A 15752-nucleotide genomic window follows, 5' to 3' on the forward strand; every position below is an offset into this window, starting at 1 on the left:
TTGCCCAGTTCCAAAATGGCCGCCGCGCCAGAAGTCGCACTGCAGCCATTTTGGAACTGGGCAGAGCAGCATCAAAAGTCGCTTCTGAGCATGCTCCGCCCAGTTCCAAAATGGCCGCCACGCCAGAATAAACCGGGGGGAAACAAAAAAATTCAGTTTTTTCAGCTAGGAACAGCTGGGAAAACGGGAGACTTGGCAGCTATGACCCCAGTACAGATAGCAACCATTTTAGGTGTGTCCAATTGACGTGCAATCACCAACATGCAGGTCCTTTTGGATCCGGAAAAGAGTGGGACAGACATGAACCTGCCTGTCCATCAAGACCACCCCCATCGTTCTGCCCGGACACTGAGGTCCAGCTCCAAGAGCCTTCTGGTGGTTCCCTCACTTCAAGAGGTGAGGTTCTCCACAAAGAGGATAGCCTGGCAGCAAATTTGTTGTCCTTTGATTACCAGGGGGGAGGAAATGGGGTGGGGTGGGGTTTGCCTCATGGCCTTTCGGATTTCTTTTGTTTTAATTTGGATTAACTACAGGTCCCTTCCATTAATAGTCATAATGATAGTTTTATTATTTATAACCCCCCCCCCCCAATTTGGTCGGTCTGCCCCAGCCACTCTGGGTGGCTTCCAACACATATAAAAATGTAACACAGTAGAATGAAGAGCCTTGAACCACTAGGAATCCATGTAACTGCGGCAAAACCCGCAGAATTATTATCACGCTTACGTACCACTCTCGCTCCAGAAATGAGCTGGGTCGACCACAACTCAGTTTACAAAGAAAATTAAAATTAAAGGGAATATTCTATTCTGCTTTTGTTAGGTTTTCCCCCCCTTGGATGTGGAGATGGTTCCGACAACATGTGAGCCATGTTAGCGATATCTCAGCAATTCTAAAAGTGGCCGGATAAACTTCCCAACAATTTGTTGTAGACCGAAGTCCCCACTGCAGCTCCAGGTCTCTCCATTTTGTCTGATTCACACTAGTGTAGTCAATCTGTAGTTTAACCTCAAACGTTTTTGCAAAAAGAGCAGACAATTCACCAAAATGCTCAGGAAGATGAGTTCTTATCAGGTACGAAGAAGGGTCCCAGAACCCCTTCCCCAATGAATATTGCCTTTACACCCCCTTTTACAGTGTTCCCTGTGGTTTTTCATTATTTTCTCAGTATCTTTTGAAGAGACAGAAAATGGATCTAACACCATGTGAAAGAGTACACAGAAAGTTTCGATTTTATATACAACGTGCCATTCAAGATGCACACTGGGCCAAAATAAGTTTTGTTTGAAAACTGGAAAAGAATCAACACTTGAACACACACTTTTTTTAGGTAAGTCTTAACAAAACTTCCAGTGCATGCTTTTTTAAAAGTATATTTTGAAGTATAAAACATGACCCCTAGTCAGAAAGAACTTGAGTTCTGAGCAATTTATTTCTGTGTAGCTTTATCCCTTATTACTCCTCTCCCGGTAATATACTTCCACAAGAAAAAGAACCATTCGTGATGACAATTTCCACTTGGGGGTACCATATCCTGTTACCAGGTACCAGGCAGGACTCTCTGGGAAGCTTATTCCAAAGAGCAGGGGCTACCACCAAAAAGGCCTCTGCCCCGGAAATTATTTCTCTTGAAACTGGTCAATGCATCTCACAGCTGCTTTGGAATAATAATCTTCTTGAGCATTCTGCCAATGTACTAAATTCCGGTGGGTAGTCAAAACCTCACTGAAAAATGCTGGTGCTTTTCAACAATTACAGTGGGACCTTGGTTTGCATACGTCTTGGTTTGATACATTTTGGATTACAAGCACATCAAACCTGGAGGTGCGTGTCCCGGTTTGCAACCTTTTTTTGGATTACAACTCATTTTTTAAAAATTACAAACAAAATTTTTTTGGAGGCCCCATTGGTGAAAGCGTGCCTTGAGTTACAACCGGTTGTGGTTTACAAACGGACCTCCGGAACAGATTATGGTTGTAAACCAAGGTACCACTGTACACAAAGCAGGGAGAAAAGAAAAACTGAAAGTTCAGCTCTAGGAAGAACAATATTTAGCCTCCATATAGCAGTTCGGATTAGCAAAAATGCTTTACCCTCTAGATATCTATTATATATTCAAAGCACCCTTCAACTCAAAGGGTTGCCTGTAACATCTAAAACGAAATGCAACATTTAACAATAAAACATTAAAAGTCATAAAACATTAGAAGTATTAAAACGTATCCCAAAACCAACAGTAGACATATATCAGCATGTCATTCAACAGGAAACACACCTTCATTGCCTAGGGCAGTGTTTCCCAAACTTGGGTGTCACCAGCTGTTTTCGGACTACAACTCCCATCATCCCTAGCTAGAAGGACCAGTGATCAGGGACGATGGGAACAGTAGTCCCAAAAAAGCTGGAAATCCAAGTTTGGGGAACACTGGCCTGGAGGAGCAAAAAATGTCTCCAACTGACATTTGTATTTCCCCAAAGAGTTAATCCCACAACCAGGGTGTCATTGCAGAGAAGGCTCTGCTCTACACCCTCGCCAAATAAATAACTGTCATCGACAGGACCACCGGCGGAGCTTCCCTTGCAGATCTTAAGGCATAAATTGGCAAAAATTGGGATAATACGGACTTGTAATAATCCTTATACATAACCATGTTAAAGTAGGCCATTGTCATCATCCCCATGCTGGAGATTTGCAAGCAGATGGGAGTTTGGATAAGAGAAATTGCCTTGGTGAGTCATACTCCGGTCTTTCAGCCACTAAATGGCCTCGGTCCTGTATACCTGAAGGAGCGTCTCCACCCCCATCATTCAGCCCGGACATTGAGATCCAGCGCCGAGGGCCTTCTGGCGATTCCCTCATTGCGAGAAGTGAGGTTACAGGGAACCAGACAGAGGGCCTTCTCGGTAGTGGCACCCGCCCTGTAGAACGCCCTCCCAGCAGATGTCAAGGCAATAAGCAACTATTTTACTTTTAGAAGACAACTGAAGGCGGCCCTGTTTAGGGAAGTTTTTAATGTTTGATGCTGTACTGTTTTTTAATATTCGGTTGGAAGCTGCCCAGAGTGGCTGGGGAAACCCAGCCAGATGGGCGGGGTATAAATAATATATTATTATTATTATTATTATTATTATTATTATTATTATTATTATCATGCATGTAACACAATACAGATCCTGCAGTATGTCTGAATATTCGTTTTATCTTAAACGCTGCCCCCCAAAACGGATCCCTCAAAGAATTATTAGCCAAATACTCACCGGACTCTTGCAAGTATCTATATACGAGGAAGTTAACCTCATCACTGCTTATACTCATCTTTATGCCCGCTTAAACCATGAGGTCACAACGAAGGATATAACCCTGGACAAAGCAAAACACAGCAGGTTAAGAATCTGAAGGTAAACGTTACTGCTCTTTGTCTCTAAAAACATACACATAAATAATAACTTAGTGGCACATAAACTTGCACTTTTACAGGTGCCACACAATGTTCATTCTGCCTTTACAAGAAGTCTCTCCTTTAGTGTGGGTAGCACCTGTACCGTGGAACTCCCTGCCTCTTGAAATTAGGCAGCCACCTATTCTTTTAGACAGCAGCTGAAAATCTTTCCCTCCCAGGAAGCCTATCCAGACACATGGATTAGTTACATTTCCTTCTAATGTTATATTGATTTACCCCTTTGTTTTTAATGACGATTTTATGCGTTTTTAAATGGGTCTGCGTATTTTAGTCATTTTTTAAATATATATCATCATTGACTTGTACAGTGCTTTGAGAATTTTTCGTCCGAACAAGCGGTCTATAAAGGTTCTAAATGAATAAATAAATGCAGAGCCTGCCGTTGCAAAAGTGACTTCAAGGTGTAACTGCAACCAATGCCTTCTGGGCAAGGCAAGGCAAGGCAGCAGATGGGAAAAGGCCAGGAAGCATTTATACATGGAGAAATTATGTCATCTACGCTCCCTGTTCCTCCATCCAGATACTACAAGTATAAATGTTCGAGGTAAGGCCCATGGAAGCAGTTTCTACACCACACGGGTAAAGGACGATATTTGGGGAGCATCGAGGATATTTCACTTGCACTGCACATTACTAGAATTTGAGTGATTCGGCACTCAGGCTGTCGTCACAATATTTTAAAAGCACGGCATTATCGTTCATCTATATATATTGCGAAGGTTGGATCAAAGTGTTCTCTTCCAATACCGATCAAGGAAAACAGGGAAGAAGACTAATAATAATTTTAAAAAAACCAGGCAGGTATGCAAGCAGACGAGAGGTTTCCTATCCAATGGACAAAAGGTGGCAGTGTAACATAAAAGATGAAAATAATTAATGGTGAATGGAGGATTTTTAAAAAAAGGAAGGCTGTGAAATGAATGGGCAATTTTCCCATGGAGGACATCACAGTGCAAACTGCTTATACCTGCCTAATCTATGTGTGCAGATTTAGAATGTTTCAGTGGGCTTCCAAAATAAATATTCCACCTTCCCTCCAAGGTGATCCTTTTATCTTTTAAACAAGGGAAGCGATAAGTTTAGATATAAACCCACCCGCTTAGCACAAGGTCCTCTCCCCAGCACACCCTCCAGCCTGCGGTACAACTTTAGAGAGATGTTTTTCTCCACACTGTTGCAAGGGGCTGGGACTCTGGTCTTCCAGAGAACAAGAGGAAAAAGCTCAAAGTATATTTTACATCTCTCTTCAGAGACCAGGCCTTCTCCCTTTATGGGTGGGTGCTATGGGAAAAAAGCCATTATCTCTTAAAAGAGATACTAACTTTTTCTAAAATATTTTCCATGGTGCCTGGGCAGCCATTGCAATGAACACATTCTCTCCCAATCTTCAAAGTACAAAGAACACATGGCCTGGCTAAATTTACTCACGAGTAGACACATACACTTGCTGGTTTTAAAGGGCTGCAAATATCCTAAGCAGCAGCGCGCGGAGGTCAATAGGATGAAGAACACACACAAGTTAAAGTCCATCAAACCATTATAACAGAGGCTCTGGTGTACACCTGATGTGCAAATTTCAAATGAGAAAAGATTACATCAGTGCAATCACTCTTAAACTCTGCTCCTTTGTCGTCATCCCCCACCCTCGCACGATCCCAACATTCTGGACTTCTGCAGCAATGTACGCTCTTCACATGATCTGGAGCCCAGTTTCATGGGGATAAAATAGCTGCCTGCAGGCTTAAGTTGCAATACTACTACTACTACTACTACTACTACTAGAATTTGTGTACTGCCCTACATCCATAGATCTCATGGGGGTTCACAACATAAAATTAAAATATAAAAAAACCACAAACTACGTAATAAAAATAAGAACAAAACATAAATCTCCCCTGCCATTAACACATTGAAATGGGCGTCAGATGTCCATCAGCCAAAGGTCTTGTTGAACAGGAATGTTTCTGCCTGGCACCTAAAGGTGTATAATGAAGGTGTCAGGTCAGCCTTCCTGGGGAGAGCATTCCACAAACAGGGAGCCACTGACGAAAAGGCCCGTTCTCGTGTTGCCACCCTCTGGACCTCTCATGGAGGCACACGAAGAAGGGTCTCAGAATATGATCTCAGGGTCTGGGTAGGTTCATAGGTCCTTGAGGTATTGCGGTCCTGGGCTGTTAAAAGCTTTATGGGTACAAACCAGCAGATCTTTGTGTGATAAGGTCTGAAAATGAGTTCCATAGTTGGTTAGCCCGATAAGCCATGGTTCTTGCCTGCAGAAAGGTTTCTAAGCACATTCAGTAGTTATCTCCCCCTTTTGGGTGTTTGGCCCTTAATTGATTCTGGACCTGCATTAACCCCACTAAAACATGACCCGCACAAACTGAAGAGCATCTGTGGGAAATTATCACAACTCCCGTTCCATTAAAAGCCAACCTGTTACAGCCCATCTCTTAGAAAGGAAAGGAAAAGTAACACGATATAATTTTGACAATGTTCTCAGGAAGTTGCGGGTCATAGCTTATTAGACAGTGAATTTCCCAGAGGTGCAGAAGTGAAGTGAGCTGTGGTTTGGATGATGAGGAAAGAGAGGATTATTTGTTTGGAAAATGCACCCTTCTGGGGCCTCTCCAGCCTTTGTTTACCCTCCATTAGCCTCAGCCAGCACATGCAGATAGGAACTGTCATCCAAAACATCTGCAGGAAGCCATGTTGGTGGAGGCTCAACTAGAGCAAAGAACCCCTCTTCTCCTAATTAACGGGGCACTGATTTTACCATCTGCTTGTACTTAATGGCTGTGGGGCCTAACTTTGGTTGGTACAAGATTTTGTTGGTACAACTCCATAGGTGCCAACTCCCAGATTGAAAAATCCAGGATCGGCACCAGAAGTCGCGCTGCGTCCATTTTGGAACTGGGCAGAGCAGCACCAGAAGTTGCTTCTACGTATGCTCTGCCCATTTCCAAATGGCCACAGCGCCGAAGTCGTGCTGTGTCCATTTTGGAACTGGGCAGAGCAGCATTGGAAGTTGCTTCTACGCATGTTCTGCCCATTTCCAAAATCGCTTCTGTGCATGTCCAGAGACTCCAGACATGTGCGGAAGGAGCCTCCCCGGGCTAGTAAGAATCCGGGGGATTTACAGGGGTTTGTTAAATCTGGGCTGCCAGCGGGAAATGGCTGGAAAAACGGGGGTTTCCCGGGGAATACGGGAGACTTGGCAGCTATGCAACTCAGGTTCTGTTGACATCAGGCTGAACCTGTGGCCCTCCAGAAGTTATTGGACTCCAATTCCCATCAGCCCCAGTCAGCACAGCCAAGAGGTTGGTGATTATTGGAATATGGTCTCATCTGAAGGGCCACAGGTTCCTGATCCCTGGCGGAAAGGGAAGCTGGGACTTGTGCTGGGCGATGCTCAAATCTTTGGAGCAGTTCCTGTATGAAGACTGCCCAATTGCACTTCTTATATTCAATACAATACATCATTGTGTTGGAATTACAGCAAGGAACAACCCAATCACAAAGAGCGTTTCTACACATTTCCTTCCCCGATTTTTCCTTCATAACAACCTGGGGCAGAGGTGGGATTTAGGCTGGGAGATAGTGAATGACCAGTAAATCACCCATTAAACTGGGGACTGGTCCAAGTCTATTGCTTATACACCCATCCTGGCTGTCAATGGGTGAGGGCCACACAGCAGCAGCTCTGGCTGGGCGAGCCAAATTGCTCCAGAATGATAAACAGTTACTTCAGATTTCCATCCTTGGTGCCAAGATTCAAGTCCTGGGTAGCTTTTATAGCCAAATTATAAATATCTAATACCCAACAGAGGAACGTAACCTCCCCAAATGCTGACATAATGACATAATGCATCACAGCAACTGTAAACTGCATCAAGTGTTGACAATGACCTTCACATCTTAAGGATGTGAAAGTTATGGCTGGGAAGTCTTTTGCAACACATCGCAGAGGTGGATTTTGTGAGAGTCGTCAGGTTTTCTTCCCTTCAATAAAACGATCCGCTCAGAGCAAAAAGATGCAATGGGTTAGTGGTAGAGAATCTTACCTCCACTGCTATGGGAAATAGGGTCTATTTTAAAGTTGCAACTACAGGTGTTGTGGTTTGACGTTGCGTAATATGTTACTCAGTGTGTGCATGTTTTCTCAGAGGGAGGAGTACAGTGGAACCTCGGTTTACGCCTACCTCTGTTTATGAACACCTCCATTTATGAACGCCGTGGACCCGAAGTGTTTATATCTGGGTTCCACGACGCTCGGATGCGCAGAAGCGATCTGTGCAGCACGTATGTGCGCAGAAGTGCTTTGCGCATGTGCAGAAGCGTGCCTTCAGCGAGCGAACGCCTCCGCGGAACGGATTGCGTTCACAAACCGAGGTACCACTGTATGCAGATTTAATTGTGGGAGGCCCAAGTTCGAAATGCATGCTGAAGCTTTCTAGGTGATGCAAGTTGTGTCTTTAAGCTTATTTTATCCCATTGAGATAAAAAGGAAGGAAGGAAGGAAGGAAGGAAGGAAGGAAGGAAGGAAGGAAGGAAGGAAGGAAGGAAGGAAGGAAGGAAGGAAGGAAGGAAGGAAGGAAGGAAAACTGAGACAGATGCTAGTCTTCTGGGTTCAAAAATCAATTATTCCGTGTGCCTGCCTGACTTCTTCCAAATTGCTTTGCCTTTAGGTTAGATTTCTGCAATGCATTATATATGGTGCTGCCTTTGAAGATGGTTTATAAACTGCAGGTGGTACAGAATTCAGCAGCCACCCTGTTCAATGGGTTTGAGCAAGCGACAACAATCCTTGCCCACTGGCTGCAATTAGCTTCCAGTCCCAATTCAAAGTTCTGGTTTGGACCTATAAAGCTTTAAATGCCCCAGGACTACAATACCCCAAGGACCGCCTCTGATCATATGAACCAACCTGGACCCTGTGGCCATCATCTGAGGCCCTTCTTCGTGTGCCCCCTCCACGAGAGGTCCGGAGGGTGGCAGCAAAAAGAACGGGGCCTTCTCTGCAGTGGCTCCCCATCTGTAGAATGCTCTCCCCAGGTGGGCTTGCCTGGTGCCTTCATTACGTATCTTTAGGAGACAGGCAAAAATATTTCTCTTCAACGCGGCATTCAGCTGATTTACATTGGCTTTTTAGGCGTGCTGGTGGGAGGGTGTACGTGTGTGTTATTGGTATGTTTTTATTTCTGCATTTCGTATTCTCATTTCCTATTTTTATGCATTGAACTGCCCTGAGATCTTTGGATGAAGGGCAATATTCAGATTTAATTAATTAATAATGCCCCCCCCAAAAAGAGAGACTTTTTGGAGGGTGGGGGATCAGGGACTGCTAGAAAGAAAGGTGAGCGAAAGCCAGCTGGAAATGGATAATCTGGCACTCATCTACCTCTTCAGCTACAGCCCATGGCCAAATTTCCCATGCACGCTCCCATCACACCACAGACGTTTCAACAGCAATTTATTCGGTGACAGGATCAAGGCCTTTTTCTGATTTATCCGCAAAGCATTATTATAAATTACGCCAAGTTTATGCAGAAGGATAACTTCCAATGAGCCTCCCCTTAAGTTTCAATAAACTGCCCTAGCGTAACTCAAAGCAGAAATGAAGCTGGGTGGAATCATCCATCTAAAAGTCATTAAGGAAGCAAATTTGTATAATGAATAGGTGGTTCATACATTTTAAATGCATTACATCCTTTATCGGGATGTATTTATTAGGTATCAATTTGAATTAGGACTGACATCACCCCCCCCCACTTCCTCCTAAGTTCTTAAATATTGCCTCCTGCTAGATGTTATTGATCGACTCCTCCGAAGTGTTGCATTCGGGCTTTCAAATATTTCGTGGGTGTGGAACACATGGGCTTTGTGAGGTGCTTTTCTAAGCTTTGAGAGAAGCTGCTAGCGGAAAGCTTGCACTTTTGATTTCTATTTATAGCCTTGGTCCACCGTGATACTTAAAACTCTGTCCGGGAATGCCTTTTTAACCAAGAAGTGTTTCCACAAATTCCGTACATTAGGAACAGTCTAAAGCAAAAGCTGTAGCTCAGTCTTGGTTGAGATGGACAGCCTCAGTTGTTACCATTTCTTCTAGCTTCTCATTCTAGGATCTCAAGGAATCTGTGGCCCTCCAGGTGTGCCTGCACTCCAAAACCCATCAGCCCCCACCAGCATGATCAACAGTCATGGACGATGGGACTTGCTGTCCACCAACTTCCTGATGGTCATCGGTTCCCCATCTCTGCCTTAGCCAATGCCTTTTCAACAACACATTAAACACAAAGTCTTTGGTCCAGTAGACCTGAAGGAGCGTCTCCACCCCCATTGTTTTGCCCGGACACTGAGGTCCAGTGCCGAGGGCCTTCTGGTGGTTCCCTCACTGCGAGAAGCGAAGTTACACGGAACCAGGCAGAGGGCCTTCTTGGTAGTGGCACCCGCCCTGTGAAACACCCTCCCACCAGATGTCAAAGGAAAAAACAAATACAGTGGTACCTCGACTTACGAACGACTCGACAACCGAATTTTTCGACTTACGAATGGAGGTAATGGCCGCACGTTTACGAATGTCTCGACATCCGGGGAAAAACCACGGCGGTTTTAGATAGGGATTTTTCGACTTACGAATTTTTAGATAGGGTTGCGTCGATTTACGATTTTTTTTGTTTCCAATGCATTCCTATGGAAAATCGCGTTTCCAATGGCATTTTTCGACTTACGAATTTTTCGACTTACGAAGGTGCCTTTGGAACGGATTAAATTTGTAAGTCGAGGCACCACTGTGCCAGACTTTTAGAAGACATCTGAAGGAAGCCCTGTTTAGCGAAGCGTTTACTATCTGAGGGACTATTGTATTTTAATGTTTGGTTGGAAGCCGCCCAGAGTGGCTGGGGAAACCCAGTCAAATGGGCGGGAAATAAATAAAGAAATAAAGTAATAAATAAAGAAATAAAGTAATAAATAAAGAAATAAAGTAATAAATCCACCTTCCAGAAGGTAATACCCATGTGGATGTCAGCCATTGTTATTTAGGCACACACACTGCCTCTCCAAAGGCAAAGGAGTGTAAAAATAATAATAATGAATGCACACTCCCAAGATCTTTTGTAACTGGGCGTGATTCACCTTCATTCTCATTTCGGGCAGGCAAATGAAGCATGAGTTGCTTTTTTAGTCATTTGTTCTAATAGTTTGATTTTCAAATCAACAAGGTGCCCATTTTTCGTCCCTTCCCCTCCCCACACTCATCATTTATTTACTCCTAGCAGCAGCATGCTTCTGTTGTTTTACCCCAGGCACTCTCTTATCCCTGTTTAGCTTGAGCTGTGAAACTGTCTGCGCAGCCCTATAGGCACTTCACTGACCCAGCAGTCCCTTCCCCCTTCCCCCTACAAGCCTGCATTATTCCCAACATATATACTCTGCACTGGGTGCCTTGCCAGAAAATACACACAATGTCTTGGAAAAACCTGAACCCAGGAAGCATGTAAGAAATTGTGCAAAGCAAGCAAATGGACCTATTTTCATATGCTGCTGAAGTGCATATATTTTGCTGCAGTGTGTGTGTGTGTTTGCATGGGCTTACATACAGCTCTGATCATACTCTTAAGCTTCTGTGACCTAATTTAAGGCAGCCAGCTCCAGCTCCCTGGCCCAATCTGAACGGAGGAAGCAAGTGATATGACACAGCCAGTTTGGAATTTTCTAAAGAAAGAAAATGACAGGGTGGTGGGGGTTTTTTTTAGAGAGCGCTTAGTTTAAGGGAAAGCAAACACTAAAAATGATAACCACATCCCATGATCAGGTCACATCACTCTTGAATTTAACAGGTGAAAATGCAGATAAGATCTACTTTTCAAATATGCCTGGAGCAAAGCATTATTCTGGCTACTGAACGAGGCTCTACCCACCACCCCCAACCTCAGGAACAAGGGAAATATAAGTGATATAGGAGAATTCTGTGTCCATGTTATCTAGACGGAATTCTGAACCACCTTCCAGTTCAGAACTGGATTGGAATCTTTTTTCGTAGCAGCCTGCTGACATTTTGCGAAAGGATAAAATTCTGGTGACCAAGGAAAAGTGCAAGGGGATGAGATGCTGGGTTATTAAAACGCTCTTCTTCACACTAGCCTCTTGTCTGTAAAGGGGGGCGGACGGGTCGCAAACTCTCTGGAAGGGATATGCAAAAGGAGGTGCTTTTATGCAAAAGTATTTGTCATATTGGTACAGTGGAATCTCGGTTTTCAAACATAATCTGTTCCGGAAGACTGTTCAAGTTCCGAAAAACGTTCTAAAACCGGGAGCCAAAATGTTCCAAAACAGAGGTGTTCACGAGCCGAGGTTTCACTGTACCACTAAAAAGGTGCCATCCAATTTACGCAGATTGCGTACAGGTAGTATATTTGCAATGTAGCCCATTCTAGGACATTGTCACCAGCACAGTAATAAAAGGGTCCCGAAATTTCAGCCGCTTATGATTTACAGTTTTCAAGACAGTGGGGTTGAAGAGATGAAAATAACACCTACCAGTATATATTTCACATCTGGCAACCAATGTGCCCCTTTGGTTTTGGATAGCATGGGTAGCCAAGTCTAAAAGGCCTGGGACAGAAATTTTCATGGCCCTCTGGCAGCTATGGTGGCTCATTTACCAGAAGTATTGTATTTGGTGTTCTGGAAGTGTGCTCTCGATTCTGACCAAACTAAGCCTCCTAGAGCACAGTACACATCAGGAGGATTAATTTGGTCTCTCTCTCTCTCTCTCTCTCTCTCTCTCTCTCTCTCTCTCTCTCTCTCTCTCACACACACACACACACACACACACACACACGTCATGAGCAGAGTTCTTCCACAGTATCGACCAACTGACTCTCTCCCCGCCATTTCTTCTATTTTTTTATTTTGCCCACTAGAAATGCCAAGGATTGGGCCCACAACCTTATGCAGGCCATGCACCTGCTATCTATACCATTAATTCACAGCCCCTCCCACGATGAATGATATTGAAACGAGAATGCCTAAATTCTGAGCATGCTGAAATTGAGGTGAAATGTGAAGGATTCCACAGTGTCAGGGAGAATTCGGACGAGGAAGTGACAGAAAAGCAGGGAGTCGGGGATGCTGTGGAGCCTTCAAACCACCCAGGGACAGAGGAAGCAGAAGAGAGGGAGGAGATTAGCCATGAGGAGGAAGGGCTCAGGGATGTTGCAGAGCCCTTCCACCGCCCAGAGGCCCGGGAAGGGAGCTCAGACTCTGGAAGGGAGGGGGCTTTCAAACCAGCACAGACAAGGAGGGAAATGAAAAGTAAGGTTCTAAGACGTCTCGCGCGGGAATCGAAGGAAGCCACTCCCCAAATCTGACTCAACGGGTTCGGATGCGTAATCCTGAACTGTAGCTGTTTCTTGTACATATTTAATAAAGATTGCAAATATCAAGCTGATTGTGCCGGGATGTTAATGCGAAGGGGAGGCGTCACCTTCACACACAGAGAGGGCAAGTGGGGAGACCTGGAGTTGACAACCGGAACTAAACAAAACCATGGGGTTGTTTAGTATTAGTAATCCAATAGTAATTTAAATGAATTTCTGTGTTAGATTTAGAAAAAGAAATCAACCACCAAGCATACCTGTGCTACTATGTGTCTATAGTACAGAATGAAAAACACATCCAACTCCTAGGCATCAACTAGGCCTGGGTGATATATTGATATACAGTCGTACCTTGGATCCCAAACACCTTGCGACTCAAACGTTACGGCTTCCAAACGCCACAAATCCGGAAGTGAGTGTTACGGATTGTGAAGGTACTTTGGAACCCGAACGTCCAACGCGACTTCCACGACTTCCGATTGGAGTTTCCTGCAGCCAATCAGAAGCCTTGCTTTGGTTGTCAAACGTTTTCGGAAGTCGAAATATATCTGGTATATCGCTGGTGAAGCCACCACCGCTCCCAAGTCCGCCTGCTAGCAGCGTCCACTAGAGTTCCTTCCTCCAGCGGCACTGCTAGCAGAGGGACTCAGGAGCAGTGGCAGTTTCACCAGCAATATATCGCTGAGTGAAACCGCCACCGCACTCTGCTCTCATACGATGGAGAGGGAGAAACAGGCGCCAATACAGCTTGTTCCTCCCTCTGTATCTTTAAACTGCTCGACTGAGGAGTGTGCAGCTGCTCTTACCTCAGCCGAGCAATTAAACGAGCCCCCAGCCTGGCGCTGGCTCCTGTGAGCCGGTGGCGGGGGCGCTCCGTGAAACTGCTCAGCTGAGAGGAGCACAGTTGGCGCTCCCCACAGCGAGCTGTTAAAGGAGATCCTATGCGCTGCCCGCTCATCCATGAGTGGCAGGAGCGCTGGGGCTGTCTCAGCTGCAGAGGGGGAACTTTCGCGATCCCCAGCTGAGCTGCGCAAACAAGCTGCGTTGTCCCAGCCCGTGAGCGCCTGGGTGAAACAGCCTCAGTTCCCGAGCTGAGAGCTGGGGCAAGTTTCACCAGGTCCTTTGTGGGCAGAGGTCAAAGCAGCTTGGTTTTTGTTTTTGTTTTCCCCAAAATCACGGTATATCAACAAACCATGATGTTTGGCTGGCGATGCACCACAATGTTGAAAAGCTGACATCGCCCAGCCCTACCATCAACACCACATTTAAAAATAAATAAATCTTTTACATCTCCATTATATCCAAAATTCACCATTGAACTACAAGTGTTATTGCAATTCTATTTACGATTTTAACGGTTTAAAATCAATACCACATTTCAAGTTGGTCCTGTACCAACTATAATAAATATTTGATGTTTCTAACTTCCAGTACCAAATTTTTAGATGCCACTTGTGTTTTCCCCAACCCAGCACCTGCCCACCAGTGATTCTGAAAACAATGCAATTGTTTAGCAACCAAATAATATATTTTCCAATGAAAAGGCATACATTGCCATTTGGCCCTGTCTTTAATTGTGTCCTTTGAAATAAGGAAAACACAGTAAATACAATCTGCATTCAAGTTTCTTTAATGGCTAAAGGCTGCTGAGCTAAAAATATCTTTTTAATGACTTTATATTAAGGTATTTATTTAAATGGTTTATCTGAGCCAGAGGTTAATAAGATACTGCTCTATATTCAATCAGTGGACTCCCATAAGGCTGTGCAGTTAGCATTAAAAGTTATAAAGAGATATGCTTTATGTGCAACTATCTTGTTGTAGAGTACGCCTCTGGAATATTAAGCACAGTTCTGGAGTGCAAATTCCTTGTGAAGTTGTAATAGGAGTTAGGGCAGATCCAGAAACAAACCACCTCCCACCGCCAACATTTGGGGGGGGGGGCAAAAACCGACAATGAATAATTCCTTCCCTCCACTTATTCTTTTCAGCATTCTTTGCAAAGGTATTCGCTTGTTCATTGGCATTACGACGTTATTTCAGCTGCCTTCACGCGCCCTCAATGATGCCGATATTTAGGGAGCAATCCAAAGCCAACGTACATTACGCCAACTTAAATTAAGTCGGCATGAAACATGCCACTTGCAAACTCCACTCCATTCATAACTGGGGCTTAGTGCTAGGCTGAGCTGGTCACCATCCTTTTTGCTACCTTAATTTACAACAGGTCACGTGACTGGATGGCATTTCAACACATGGCATCTTAATGGTGGAGTCTCCTTTGGAGGTCTTTAAGCAGAGGCTTGGGAGGGACCCAGGTGGTGCTGTGGTTAAACCACTGAGCCTAGGGCTTGCTGATCAGAAGGTCGGCGGTTCGCATCCCCACGACGGGGTGAGCTTCCGTTGCTCAGTCCCAGCTCCTGCCAACCTAGCAGTTCGAAAGCACGTCAAAATGCAAGTAGATAAATACGAACCGCTACAGCGGGAAGGTAAACGGCGTTTCCATGTGCTGCTCTGGTTTGCCAGAAGCGGCTTTGTCATGCTGGCCACATGACCTGGAAGCACACGCTGGCTCCCTTGGCCAATAATGCGAGATGAGCGTGCAACCCCAGAGTCGGTCACGACTGGACCTAATGGTCAGGGGTCCCTTTACCATTACCTTTTAAGCAGAGGCTTGACAGGCATATGTCAAGAACGCTTTGATGGTGTTTCCTGCTTGGCAGGGGGTTGGACTGGATGGCCCTTGTGGTCTCTTCCAACTCTATGATTCTAATAATAGATACACTGCTAGGTTTTCGGGGGGGGGGGAGGCAAAGTTGTTGAGCTTTTCTCTTTGCAAAATCTCCAGTAAAAATGAAGTTTTGCTATCATGGGGGGAAACTGCCCAAAAAACCAACACTTGCAATATGGG

The 15752-nt window shown here is 44.8% G+C and overlaps 1 protein-coding gene across 7 annotated transcripts in view; it reads right to left on the reverse strand.

The window, feature by feature from the left end:
* TBL1XR1 (TBL1X/Y related 1) overlaps nucleotides 1–15752 on the reverse strand; it is a 158570-nt gene that overhangs the window by 34692 nt on the left and 108126 nt on the right. For all 7 annotated transcript variants that reach the window (XM_035133424.3, XM_035133426.3, XM_035133425.3 and 4 more), the window contains exon 3: nucleotides 3259–3361. In XM_035133424.3, the coding sequence (XP_034989315.1) occupies nucleotides 3259–3316 (58 nt within the window). In that variant the 5' untranslated portion in view covers nucleotides 3317–3361. The remainder of the gene's footprint in view (nucleotides 1–3258; nucleotides 3362–15752) is intronic.

This window comes from Zootoca vivipara, chromosome 5 (assembly GCF_965207765.1).
Source record: "Zootoca vivipara chromosome 5, rZooViv2.hap1.1, whole genome shotgun sequence".
In the NCBI taxonomy this organism is placed as follows: Eukaryota; Metazoa; Chordata; class Lepidosauria; order Squamata; family Lacertidae; genus Zootoca; species Zootoca vivipara.